At 45.3% G+C, this 13,718-nt stretch overlaps 1 protein-coding gene and 1 pseudogene across 2 annotated transcripts in view; one reads left to right on the top strand and one right to left on the bottom strand.

Annotated features, from left to right (window-relative positions):
* NPC1 (NPC intracellular cholesterol transporter 1) overlaps nucleotides 1–13,718 on the top strand; it is a 55,967-nt gene that overhangs the window by 39,081 nt on the left and 3,168 nt on the right. For both annotated transcript variants that reach the window (XM_027068641.2, XM_027068642.2), the window contains exons 12-24: nucleotides 1,935–2,124; nucleotides 2,553–2,735; nucleotides 3,444–3,558; nucleotides 5,293–5,420; nucleotides 5,514–5,654; nucleotides 6,813–6,902; nucleotides 7,348–7,535; nucleotides 7,863–7,978; nucleotides 8,594–8,723; nucleotides 10,053–10,253; nucleotides 11,223–11,454; nucleotides 12,194–12,307; nucleotides 13,042–13,204. In XM_027068641.2, the coding sequence (XP_026924442.1) occupies nucleotides 1,935–2,124; nucleotides 2,553–2,735; nucleotides 3,444–3,558; nucleotides 5,293–5,420; nucleotides 5,514–5,654; nucleotides 6,813–6,902; nucleotides 7,348–7,535; nucleotides 7,863–7,978; nucleotides 8,594–8,723; nucleotides 10,053–10,253; nucleotides 11,223–11,454; nucleotides 12,194–12,307; nucleotides 13,042–13,204 (1,991 nt within the window). The remainder of the gene's footprint in view (nucleotides 1–1,934; nucleotides 2,125–2,552; nucleotides 2,736–3,443; nucleotides 3,559–5,292; nucleotides 5,421–5,513; nucleotides 5,655–6,812; nucleotides 6,903–7,347; nucleotides 7,536–7,862; nucleotides 7,979–8,593; nucleotides 8,724–10,052; nucleotides 10,254–11,222; nucleotides 11,455–12,193; nucleotides 12,308–13,041; nucleotides 13,205–13,718) is intronic.
* On the bottom strand, nucleotides 1,376–1,474 carry LOC113602397 (uncharacterized; annotated as a pseudogene).

Raw genomic sequence — 13,718 nt, 5'->3', positions numbered from 1 at the left:
GGAGTAGAATTTCTGGGTCATATGGTGACTCTTTGAAGAACTGCCAGAGTGCTTTCCATGGTGGCTGCACCATTTTACATTCCACCAGCAGTGTATGAGGGTTCTAACTTCCCCACGTCCTCCCCAACATTTGTTAGCTGACCTTTTGATTCTAGCTGTCTTAGTGGGTGTGAATTGGTATTTCATTGCAGTTTTGATTTGCATTTCCCTGAAGGCTAATGATTTAAAGCCTCCATTTTGGTGCTTATTGGCCATTTGTGTAACTTCCTTCGAGAAATGTCTATTCCTATCCTTTGCCTGTCTTTAGCTGGATTATTTGTATTTTTATTATTAAATTGTAAGAATTCTTATATATTCTACAAGGCCGCCATCAGCTACATGATTTCCGGGTATTTACTCCCATTCTTTGGCATGTTTTGTTTTCTTGATGGTGTCTGTTGAGGCACAAGTTTTTAGTTTTGAAGTCTAGTTTTTCTAGTTTTTTGTTGCTCATACTCTCAGTGTCATATCTGAGGAACCATTGCCCAATCCAAGGACATGGAGATTTATGCCTGTGTGTTATTTGGAGAGTTTTATACTTTGTTTATTTATTATGTTTATTTATGTTTACTTTTGAGAGAGAGACAGCACAAGCGGGGGAGGGGCAAAGAGAGAGGGAGACCAAGAATCCGAAGCAGGCTCCAGGCTCTGAGCTGTCAGCACAGAGCCCAACGTGTGGGGCTCGAACTCACGGACCGTGAGATCATGACCTAAGCTGAAGTTGGACACTTAACAGACTGAGCCACCCAGGTGCCCCCAGAGTTTTATATATTTAGTTCTCACCTTTAGGTCTTTGATCCATTTGAGTTAATTTTTTCATGTTAACATGAGGAAGAATCTAATTTCATTCTTTTTTGCATGTTGCTATCCAGTTGTCCCAGACCATTTGTTGAAAAGATTATGCTTTCTCTCATTGGGTAGTCTTGCCATCTTGTCAAAAATTAGGTGACCATGGATACCTGGTTTATTTCTAGACTCTTAGTTGTATTCCTCTGATCTTTGATTTTTATGTCTGTCTTTGTGCTGATACCACACTCTCGTGACTACTGTTGTTTTGTAGAAGGTGTGAAATCAACAAGTGTGTGTCCTCCTCCTTTGTCCTTCTTTGAAAAAGAAGGGTTTCGCTCTTCTGGGCACCTTGCAGTTCCATGCGAATAGTAGAATCAGCTTATCTTTCTATGAAGAAGTCAGCTGGGGCTCATAGGGATGGCATCGAATCTGTAAATCAACTTTTAAAAGTTTGTTCCATGAGCGTATGTCTTTATTATAATATGCTTGGTTTAGGAATCTTTTTTAGTGAAAAAGAAAGGAGACCATGAACCAACTTTTTTTTTTTAAACAAACACTTCACGAATTTGTCAGCTTTGCTCAGGGGCCATGCTGATCTTTTCTTGTTCATTCCAGTTTTAGTATATGTGCTACCAAAGCCAAACCCGCGGACCAACTTTTAAACTTGTTCTAGGGGTGCCTGGGTGGCTCAGTTGGTTAAGCGTCTGACTTTGGCCAGGTCATGATCTCATGGTTCATGAGTTCAAGCCCCGTGTCAGGCTCTGTGCTGACAGCTCAGAGCCTGAAGCCTGCTTCAGAGTCTGTGTCTCCCTCTCTCTCTCTGTCCCTCCCCCACTCATGCTCTTTCTCTCAAAAAATGATTAAATATAAAAAAAATAAAATAAAATAAACTTGTTCTAAACTAGATTCAAGTGGTAGAAACTTCAGCATGTCTGGAATTTTGTAGTCTGGGGGTGTTTCACCTTCTAGTCTCCAGTGTGTAGAAAATCCTAATGTGGGCATAGGTTAAGTAGACATGATTTGTGTGTCATAGAAGTTGGAAAGAAGTGTCTCTCTTAGCTGTCACTAAGCTTTAACTAAAAATATAAAATTTGCTCACTCTTTAGGTTTATTAATTTTGTGAAAAACTACAAGAATCCAAATCTGACCATTTCTTTCACTACTGAGCGAAGTATTGAAGATGAACTAAATCGTGAAAGTAACGGTGATATTTTCACTGTTATAATCAGCTATGCCATCATGTTTCTGTACATTTCCATAGCCTTGGGGCACATCAAAAGCTGTAGCAGGCTTCTAGTAAGTGGTGTTTGTGTGTGTGTCTGTGCTGGAGAGAAATGGTGATGCATCGCATGATGTCATTTTTTGCCTCTACTTAATCGTAACTCATTTTTTTCAAAACTGGTGTACATTCCCCTGTATTTTAATCGTATGTAACATTTCTGTTTCCTGTGGCTGTTTTCTCCAGGTCCAAGCCTTTGGTTTATTTTAAACTTACAATTTATTTCCCATAATCCAGTTTTTTCTAATTTGTCCACACCATCAGCTAAGAATGGTTGCTTATAAAACATTGCTAGGGAAGACCTAGAATATTTTTAATTTCTTCTCTCAAACTCAGGACTTTTAACTCCAAATCAGCTATACCCAAAAAGAGGTAAAACACGAGGACCTTTTAGTCATAGGACAAATGATACGCTGACAGTTTGTGTCTTTGTCGCATGTCCCAGGTGGACTCTAAAATCTCCCTCGGCATCGCGGGGATCCTCATTGTGTTGAGCTCAGTGGCGTGCTCTTTGGGCATCTTTAGCTACATTGGGATCCCTCTCACCCTCATTGTGATCGAAGTCATCCCATTCCTGGTGCTGGCTGTTGGGGTGGACAACATCTTCATTCTGGTCCAGACCTACCAGGTATATTTTCATTGTCTCACAGAGCTGGGCATCTGACCAAAAACTGGGCTCCATTAATGGCTCTGCAGTTCCATGCAGAGTATTTGTGAGGGTGGACAATGAGGAGGCTTTGGTTCCTTTTCTCTGTGTTGCCGATTGGTGTCCATAGCTTGTCTGGGACATTTCGAGACCAAGAAGTTCACCCCTCTCTTTGGTTGGTGATTTAGATATAAAGTGAAAATTCATGTTTTAAATATGTATGTAAAAAGGGCTCTTGCGCTTGTGGAAAGTATTTTGGACATGCCTGTTATTAAAATGATTCTCCAGTAGTGTAGAAGAATCAAAGATTTGCCAGAGATGCCGCGGATGGAGAAAATGGTCTCGGTCAATTTATTCTGTCCCGGTCCCCTTACTTGGAGACTCATTGGCATGTAAGAGTGTCTTTAAATGGTCCAGCCACCTGCAGCCTGCATTCCATGTATTTTCCTGATAAGATGATCCAGTCTTGCCTTGAGCTTCTCACCTGTTACCTAGCAAAGGGGTTTAGTAATACCTGGATGGATTATCATGACAAGTGTGGGTCTCCCATAAAAATTTATGTACAATAAATAGAAGCTGCTAATCATTCTTACTTACCGATGAGTTAACACAAAGCAACAAAGAAGCAAAGAGGTGGCATCGTTATTTAGAAATTTTAACATCCCTTGTTTTGCGTTTTGTTTTTTTAAGCGAGATGAACGTCTTCACGGAGAAACTCTGGATCAGCAGCTGGGCAGGGTCCTAGGAGAAGTGGCTCCTAGTATGTTCCTGTCATCCTTTTCAGAGGCTGTAGCATTTTTCTTAGGTAATCACTCTTTGAATTCTACCAATCCTACAGTTTTCTGAGCCTGGGAATAGAAGGATCTGGGCTGCTTCCTTGTTTGAGCTTTATTCCATGACTGGAAAGAGCAGAGCAGACCACGGGAAAATTTGCTGGCAGTATCTGGGGTATCATTTTGGAAGCGTCCTCTTCCTCCTGTTGTTTCAGGACAGTGTTGATGTTGGGGTCTGGGATGACAGATACCTGGAACTCCTCTGTTGCTCCTCTTTTTGTCTCCCATGGCCAGTGTTGATCTTTGAAAAGGGCATTCTCACAGAGCCGCATAGCATTCCATGCAGAGTCCACAGGTGTTGGCCTGCAGGGAGTTTGCCCATGTTCTACCAGACAGCCTTCTGCCTCTGTGCCTACAGAGCACTGGGGGAACACTGTATGGGCCGCGCCTCATACAGGGAGAATAAGCTGCAGTAAAAACCAGTGCTCCCATGTTTCTTTCATATGGAGAAATCACCAGCCAGCCTCACTGGCAGGGCGGCCTGCCCCCATCTCTGGTGTGCATCTTCTGAGGAGGAGGCTGGATTAGCCTCAGAAAACTGAGTGCATCTTCTGAGGAGGAGGCTGGATTAGAATTGCCCCACAAGTCCAGAGAGAGACACAATTTCTGGGTCACAAATGGAAATGCTTCCTTTGGCTACTCAGTCACCTTACATGGGGCTGTTTGTTGTAGGGTCACTGAAGGTAGCCATCTTCCAAATCAGACGCGCTCATATGCTGTTCGTCATTTCCACAAAGCAACGCGCTTTGACGCCCGTGGCCCTTATACTTCCTCTTGATGGATGTAGGTGCAACAAGTTATTTTCTCTTTTTACCTTTTTTAGCAGAAAACCAGCACAAGTGTGATGGTAATAGACACTGTGCCTCAAGGCTGGAGTGACTTTGTGGGGACAGTAAGAGCAGTAGAGGTTGTGGCACGCAGAGTGCACAGGTCTACATGTTGCTGGCTTAGTGGCGCTGAATCTAATTTTTCTTTTCTTTTCTTTTCTTTTCTTTTCTTTTCTTTTCTTTCTTTTTTTTTTAAAGCAAAGCTGTGAATCTAGATTTTTGTGTAAGACCAAAAGTATTTTGTTAAATACTGGCTACTTATTTTAAGAAACAGCTTTTTATCCTAAGATGGATTGATCTAGTGTGGGCCACACAGGATACATCTGGCCTCTGGGCTGCCAGTTTGCAGTTCCTGGATATTAACCTAGTACCTCTCTGACTTGGAGTGCCCTCAGCTGATTGTGACAGAAGTGGGAGACTAACATTGTTGATGTAATAGCAGAATAGAAATACTGCCTCTCTATAGAGTGAAGCATAGAAGGTACTGTAAGAAATGACCCATGTTGGCGGTTCCAAAAGTTTAATGTGCATAGCTTTACCTGGAGAGCCTCTTACATACAACTGAATTGGGTATGAATTCCCACTGTCTCGATTAAGTAAGATAGGGTTAGAGCATAGGAACCCACATTTTTAACTCGCTAAGTGGTTCTGATGCTGACACCATTTTGCAAAAACATCGGACTTATGGTTTGTTTCCAGTTGTGGTGTGACAACCACAGACTTCAGCGGCGTTCCTCTGTGGCAGTGTTGGGGGGCAAGGGCCTTCTCATGGCTGCAGCCTGTTCTGGCTCCTGACACAGCCCAGCCCACAGCAGTGTAAGACTTGCACAGAGCCCTGTGCTGCAGGGGCCGTGACGTGGCAGCTTCTCACCCCTGCAGGAGCGCTGTCAAAGATGCCGGCTGTTCACACCTTCTCTCTGTTTGCCGGGATGGCAGTCCTCATCGACTTCCTTCTTCAGATTACCTGTTTCGTGAGTCTCTTGGGGTTAGACATTAAGCGTCAAGAGGTAAGTTGACAGGATCACAGTCTCCTAATTAGAGTCTAGAATCTGACCGAAGCAGCCGGAGAGTGTGACCTTTGTTCCTCTTCGTCCTCTCAGAAAAACCGTCTGGATGTTCTTTGCTGTGTCAGAGGCTCTGAAGATGGAACCAGTGTCCAGGCTTCAGAGAGCTGCTTGTTTCGGCTCTTCAAGCACTCCTATTCTCCACTTCTGCTTAAGGATTGGATGAGACCGATTGTGGTAGGAGTTCGTGGTTTTCCTTCCCAAAATAGATCTGTCACATGCATTCTAAGAAATCGGCTCGCAGGGCCCTTGGGTGGCTCACTTGATTAAGCGTCTGACCGTTGATTTCCGTTTAGGTCATGATCTCACAGTTTGTGAGATCGAGCCTCGAGTCAGGTTCTGCGCGGACAGTGTGGAGCCTGCTTGGGATTCTCTCCTGCTCTCTCTGCCCCTCCCTCTATTCACTCACTCTCTCAAAATAAATAAATAAACTTAAAAAAAAAAAAATCTGCTTGGGAACTCTGACAGCTGCTAAGTATATATCCAAAAGCAAATGTGTACAAACATATAAAGTATTTTTCTAGCTAGCTTTTAGCAGTCAACATAAGCAAGTTTTTATTTTGATATAATTATACATTCATAGAAAGTTGCAAAGATAGTACAGAGAGGGCCCCGTTTCTTCCTGTGATCTTACATAGTTGTAGTTCAATGTCAAAACCAGGAATTTGACATTGGCACAGTATGTGTCCAGTTCTAAGTCATTTTATCACATGTGCAGATTCATGTAACCACCGCTGCAATCGATATACAGAACTGCTCTGTCACAACACTCCCTCAGGCTGCCTCTGTATAGAGTCACACACAGCCCTCCCCACACCCACTATCCCTAGTCCCCAGCAACCATGCAAGAGCTTTTTGTAGTTTATGTACTGGATGTAGCCAACAGTGATAATCTATCACTTCTCTACTAAAAGCACATAAATTAGTCTCCAATAATGATAAAGTAACACTTAACATTTATTGAACACTTCATATTGGGCATTATGCTAAAATCTGGATTACCCCCAGATTTTCTCATTTAATCCACAAAACTATCTTATGTTATACATCTTTTATTTTTCCTATTTTACTGATGAGGAAATAGAAGCTAAAAGAGAGGTTAAGTGACTTCCCCAGGGTCACTCAGCTCATAAGTGATGGAGCCGGGATTTGAACCCAGGTAGTTTGACTCTAGAGAGTATGATCTCAGCCACTACCCCTTCTCTCTACTTACTTAACATGTCGTTTAAACTTTTCAGTTGAGGAAAGTCCTGTTTTTTATGTGTTTAAGATTTTGTGTTCTTACGTTCTAATACACTAAGCAATCACTGTCTTATAACTCACTTTTCATTTCAGATAGCGATATTTGTAGGTGTCCTGTCATTCAGTGTTGCAGTCCTGAACAAAGTGGAAATCGGATTGGATCAGTCTCTTTCAATGCCAGATGTAAGATGCTTTCTCTTTTATCTTGTTGAGCCAGTGGTGTGAACAAATTTTTCAGAACTTGCCTGCAGTTATTTCAAGCTAATGCCTGCTTTGAAATGCAAGTGCGGACAGGCTCTCCCATGTTAGGAGAAAGCTGTGCCCGTGGGAGGTCGTCTTAGCGTTTGAACTCTCAGGCAGCCCACTGGCCAGCCAGAGAAGGCGAGCAGCAAGTCTTTTACCTTGTAAGGTGCCCTCCTGAGGGCGGGCCAGCCACGGGAGCTCCTGGGGTGCAGGGGTGCAGGGAGGGTGAGCAAAAGGGAGCTGGCTGGGTAGGAAACCCAGAATCTGAGCTGGGGGCCTGTCGACCAGCAGCATCCAGTGCTCTCCTGATCCTTAGCGATCATCACCTCACTTCAGCATCATCAGAGCATTCATCCTCTGTCCTATTCTTTGATCCTTTTTTCAGGACTCCTACGTGATGGATTATTTCAAGTCCCTCAAATACCTGCATGCAGGTCCACCTGTGTACTTTGTCCTGGAGGAAGGGCATGACTACACCTCTCTGAAAGGGCAGAACATGGTGTGCGGAGGCATGGGCTGCAATAACGACTCCCTGGTGCAGCAGATATTCAACGCGGCCCAGCTAGACAGCTAGTCAGTACCACCCGGTCGTCTCGTACTGTAGTGGAGGTGGCCAGAGTCCGCGCGGGCCTGAAATTTCTCACTGCAAATGGATTTGCTTAGAAAATTCATTGTTCCAAATCCTGCTAACTCTAGCTTTACCTGAGCAAAAGCTTTTAAAGGACTAATTTACCAATTCATATTCCGAAGTATTTTCCATTAAGTGGTAATGAAACGTGTCTTTTGACTCGGCAGCAGTGTAAAATCTAGAAAAAGAAGTTAGGTTTCAGAAAAAGGACTGAATCTAAAGACTTCCTGCCTGTGGAGCAAGTCAGTAACATCTCCCCTCCTTTTCGTTAGTACCCGAATAGGCTTTGCTCCCTCTTCCTGGATCGACGATTACTTTGATTGGGTCAAGCCTCAGTCTTCTTGCTGTAGAGTCTACAACAGCACCGACCGGTTTTGCAATGCTTCAGGTACTTTCATCTCCTTTTCCAAATCTTTCCCTTTTCTCTGAAGACTTTTGACATAATTTGAAGCGAATTTGTACTTCACCTCGGGTTATATTACGTATCTGCCAGTGCCAGGTCTCATAGCTTTCATCACCATCCCTTCCCTCAGCCATGGTCTCTGAAGGGGGTTGTGTTCTTTCTCTCCCACCTCCCACCACAGGGCTGCAGGCTAAGCAGGGCCGGGGCAGGGGCATCTTATGATAGGTGTCTGGCCATAGTGTCTCACAGATGTGCTCCCCTTCATTACCACTGTTGCCCTACAGTTTTGTTAGGAGTGTTGAAGTTGTCCTAGAATTTTCTTGATAAAAACATGGAAGCTTTGGACTCTGAGAACACCAGCTGAGGTTATCCTCGAAGTGGGAAATCTGCTTCGGGGAAGAAAGTGTGTACAGGCTGCCTCAGGTGAAGATGGGATCTCAGATTTATTAGACTATGAAAATCATCTGTGCTGGAAGCTTTTGGATCTGGAAAAAGATTCAGGAGAAGAATTCCCCCTCATTTCTTTGTCAGTGTCTTTAAACGTTTCAAAATCTGGAGACTAATCTTCTGACCTCGGCCCCTCCTCTGTGCTTATGCTAGTGGTTGACCCTGCCTGCATCCGCTGCAGGCCCCTCACCCAGGAGGGCAAACAGAGGCCTCAAGGTGGAGACTTCATGAGATTCCTGCCCATGTTCCTTTCTGATAACCCGAACCCCAAGTGCGGCAAAGGGTAAGTGCCACTGAGCCACTCAGATATGTGCCTGCCTCCCGTTGCTGTGCACTGGACAGCTGGCGGAGGGCTGGCGTCGAAGCAGTCACGTGGGAAAGGTCTCTTCTCTCCCCCTCCCTGCCCTGTCCCGATCCTTCTGTGAAAGCAGAGAAACCTAAAACACATTTAAAGAAAACTCCTCCTCATTTTCAACTAGTTTACCCTGGCTCGAGTGTTTGTTCCTTCCTCTCCTGTGTCCTGGCCCCCCTGGCTGCACGGATGGGTGCAGAACCCTATGCAGGTGTCCAGCAGGGCAGAAGGGGAGCAGGAGCACGTGGCATTTCAGAGTGTGTTTAGTTGTGTCTGTGGGTGTTGGGGACAGCATCTCTGCTTGGCATGCCACCCTGGGTTAAGGTTTAGGTTCTTGTAGCCCCACCATTCTTCTCACCAGCCTGTCTGGACATGATGTTATGGGGTGTCTCACTCCCCTGTCTTGCCATGCGGCCAGTGACCCATGGAAGCAGCTTGTCTGGGCCCAGAAAGAGGGAAGATGGCTGGAAGTCTGGGGTGGGGTGATTCAGAACCTTTTGTAGGAGGAAGATGAGTGTCCACAGGTATGTTAGGTAAACCCTGTTTTTCCTAAGAATGTGTAATTGACCAGAATCCTGTCAGTTGGTCATGTGTGTCATGTCTGCTTTGATACCTATAGTCGGTACTGTGTCTAAAAATAAGAATGAGTCTTGCAGCTTGGTCTGCTCGCAGACTGAATGCCTTGGCCTACATAAAACAAATCCAAGTACATTCAGCTTTTAGGAGGGCAGCAGCCACCACTTAAGGGAGCCTCCTGTGTGCCAGTAGCGTGCCAGGCTCCTCACTAATTTCAGTGGCTCATCACACAGCCCTGGGAGTAGGTGGCAGTACACCTGTTCACAGAGGACACCACAGCCCAGATTCAGTAACTTTGCCCAGGGTTCTGTGGCCAACACGTGGCACGGCTGAAACCAGTCTTCTGGCCACCAACTCTGGGGCCCTTCCTTTCCCGCCTCCTGTTAACACAACGCCGCTGCGCAAACACCATATGAAAGCACATTTGGTTGTGAGCAAACCAGCTAGAGAAATAATAGCACCTGTGCACCAGAACAACCAAGAGCAGTAAAGAAAAGCCAGTGTGCAAGAGAACAAGCTAAAACCTTCCTCGTTCCCTTTCAAGGGGCCTTCCCGTCCCTGAACTTGACATTTGGCCTGACCTTTGAGCCCAGGGTCAGATGATTTCACTTAGCCTTGAGTGCTCAGGATCTGCAGATCCCGTACAAGGTGTGGCTATTCTGACGCCACCGAGTCTTCTCTTAGGGGACATGCTGCTTACAGTTCGGCAGTTAACATCCTCGGCAATGACACGGGTGTCGGAGCCACTTACTTCATGACCTACCACACCGTGCTTCAGACGTCTGCTGACTTTACTGACGCCATGAGAAAAGCCAACCTCATCGCCAGTAACATCACCAAAACCATGGGCCTTGAAGGAAATAATTACCGTGTGTTCCCATACAGGTAGTGTGAATTTTCTAAGTGAGGGTGTCATAGGTTAGAGCCCACACCCTGGGGGCTCCCTTGGTGGGATTTTGATACTTGGCTTTCATTCTGACACCTTCTCCATCATGAACACAAGCACAGTGCATCAAGGGAAGTAGCATCTGGGTGAAGAGGACCAGGATCTACAGCACCCACCGAGGTCTGCGTGCTGGACATGCAAAACTCTGTCTCTGGGCTAGAGCTCACACTCTGAAAAAGACATACTCTAAGATGGCACCCGAGCGGGAGGGCACAGTACCTGGGGACCAGACTTCACGGAGAGGGCCGAGCTGCCCTTCCTGGTCACAACCGCTGGGTATCCCCGACTGCTGATTACCTGGGACGGTGCCTTTATGGAGGCTTTTCTTTTTTGTTTGGGTGTTTTCCTTACTAAGAGAGTATCTTAGGAGATACTGAATTTGGAAAATATGGAAAAGTAGAAGAAACAAGTGATTTTTTTCCCCGTGCCTCTGATCTCACTTAAAGAGTTCCGACCTGTTCCTGACAGGACAGCCTGTTTTTCCATTGAGGAAGTTCTCAAATTGGATGTCCCAATTACAGAGGAGAGCTGGTTAACTTTTCCCAAAAAGCATTTTCTGCTCACGCCCTGCATAGACCCTATTTGACTTGAGGGAATTCTCAGGATAGATCAGGACTTGGTTTTTCAAAATACCATGAAATACTCTGTAAATACCTACGAAGCAGAATAGGTTGGGCTTATGGACATATACAGTACACATTTTGGGTCATTATTAGGCCCTTCTTGGGTGTCAGTGGGCAATCAAAAGTTCGCTAGAATTACTGTAGAGGAGTCTCACACAGACGAGGGCAGTTTATGAACGGGATGTGTCTCAGAGTGGTTTCAGTTTTGCAGTAGTGGCAGCATGAAAGGTAGAGCTTCCAGAAGCGAGAATGAGCTGTGACAGAACCTGCTTCTCTCTTCTCCAGTGTATTCTATGTCTTCTACGAACAGTACCTGACCATTATTGATGACACGATCTTTAACCTCAGCGTGTCCCTGGGAGCCATCTTCTTGGTGACCGTGATTCTCCTGGGCTGTGATCTGTGGTCTGCAGTGATCATGTGTATCACCATCGCTATGATCTTGGTCAACATGTTTGGCGTCATGTGGCTGTGGGGCATCAGTCTGAATGCAGTTTCCTTGGTCAACTTGGTTATGGTGAGTCCTGGTCCACTCAGTCCATAACTCCTGTGTCCCTTCTATGAACTAGTTCTTGGGGTAAAAGACCAAGGCCAGCTCCTGTTCTTGGACAAACAGGATGGCTGCTAGATGGAGTGAGGATGTGGGAGGTGCTTAGGACATTGAAAATGGGACTTTGTTGTGTTGCGAGGGTATTTTGCCTTTAATTTCTTACTCTGAAGCGTTTGCAAAAACGCTTATAGCCTGATGACAAGATGTTCACTTTTTATTTAGAAAAACTCCTTCCTGATGGAATTCTTAACAGTACCTTTTGCTTCCCATGCAATTGTCAGGTGCTATTTAATCGTCTTGAAAATGTGAGCATTTGAGAAAGCATTAAAACAAAGTGTGTCTGTACTTAAAATATGAACTGTTTAGGGCGGGGGGAGCAGCAGTGAGGCCTGACTAAAGCAAATCTGGTGATCGCGTGCTGGCTCTCGGAGGGTGGGGGTAACGTGGGTTCAGCAAGTTCCCTTAAAACAGGCAAATTCGCTATAGAAAACTGGAGCTCTGGGTGCTGCGCCTTGAGGGTCTCACAAGTTGCCTGGTACAGCTTCAGTTGGTGTGATAGGGGATTGGTATACACAAAGTTAAAGGGGATTCTTCAGGCTCCTGAGCTACCTGGGATGCCCTGCGAACCGTAGATCGTGGGAGAAGAGGGCCTGCTTTCTTAGGATTTTCAACCACAAAAGGATGTAACGGAAGCACTTTTTTCCAGAGCTGTGGCATTTCCGTGGAGTTCTGCAGCCACATAACGAGAGCATTCACAGTGAGCATGAAGGGCAGCCGTGCACAACGGGCAGAAGAGGCGCTCGCTCACATGGGCAGTTCTGTAAGTAGCCGGGGTAGACATTTCCACATAAAGTGCCCAGCTCGTCAACTGAGTGCTTCTAGGCAGCTGTAAAATTCAGTAGGGAGAACAGAATTTGAATCCTTTAAGAACAACCAAGAGTAAGTTTTCAGGCATTTCATGAAATAGCTACATCCTGAAATCTTTATAACTGTTTCCATTGGCAAATCCTTTGTAGACAGGCAGGAGAAGAACCGAGAAGTTTGATTTGAGGACCGGAAGGCCTTTGCATGTAAGACACAGGCCAGCCATGTGTTGACAAGCGAGGAAGCTGTCACACTCAGAGCCCACGGTGCAATTTATAGTTCAAGCCCAGAATCTTCTTAGGTCAGCTCCACAGCCTGCTTTAGCCTATCAGCCAGTTACTTTGCCGGCCTAGAAAATACTGTTACAGAGAACAACTAACACTTGTAATAATTTTAGATAATCAATCGCTTTCACCTAAAAAATACAAGGAAATCTGTTTAAAGACAGAACCCAGTGTCTATGCAGCATACACAGATTTTATTTACCCTTACACCTTTGTTTTTTTTTTTTCAGGCCCATAAGCAGCAAATCAATTTCAGGTAGAATGTAATGCTTATTAACTCTGAAGACTGGGGTTCAACCCCCACCCCCATTGCTTTGGGCCTTGCCCATCCAGAAATCAGTGTGTGAGGAAATGTGGAATTAGAGTAGGTTAGTAAGTGCTTTCTAAACCCCGTCTCTTCTTTCAGGTGTTCAGTGGAATCACACTAACAAAATTTGGAGGGATTGTGGTATTGGCCTTTGCCAAATCTCAGATTTTCCAGATATTTTACTTCAGGATGTATTTGGCTATGGTCTTACTGGGAGCCACCCACGGCTTGATCTTCCTCCCGGTCTTACTCAGCTACATAGGTAAGTGTTCTTGTTTTTAAATGGGTAGGGGAAGTATGCTACTAAAGGAGAAGAGAGATCTAGAAGCATTCTTTTGTACTAATGGTCATTTAATTGGTACTAAGTGTAAAAAAAAATTCTGAGATGAGTCTTGTCTAGGGGCTTCACGGCTGCCCAAACAACTTCACTAGTGAACCACTAACACTTTTCCTCCCTAACAAGATCCCCATGTCTGCTGAACAAGGCCCAGAAGTCAGACGGTGAAGGAGCCTGAGTGGCGGTGGTCCAGGGGGTTCCTCCCTGCTATGGAGAGGAGTGGCTGGGCTGCTGGCCACAGCCCAGCAGTGCTGAGAGCACCTTCTGGTCCCTTCCTCCCTGTGCCAGCAAAGTGCTCCCTCTGCTCCTCGGGTCATGTCTTGAGACTACCCTTAAGGTCTCTTTACTTCTGCGGCCACCTCAGCTTCTGTAAATGACCTGTGGTTGAAAGGACAACAGTACTAATTTGCTTGACTTGAGCCTTATAAGAAGTTGAAGC

Source organism: Acinonyx jubatus, chromosome D3 (assembly GCF_027475565.1).
Source record: "Acinonyx jubatus isolate Ajub_Pintada_27869175 chromosome D3, VMU_Ajub_asm_v1.0, whole genome shotgun sequence".
NCBI classification, from domain to species: domain Eukaryota; kingdom Metazoa; phylum Chordata; class Mammalia; order Carnivora; family Felidae; genus Acinonyx; species Acinonyx jubatus.
This window is presented reverse-complemented; position numbering and strand designations above follow the sequence as displayed.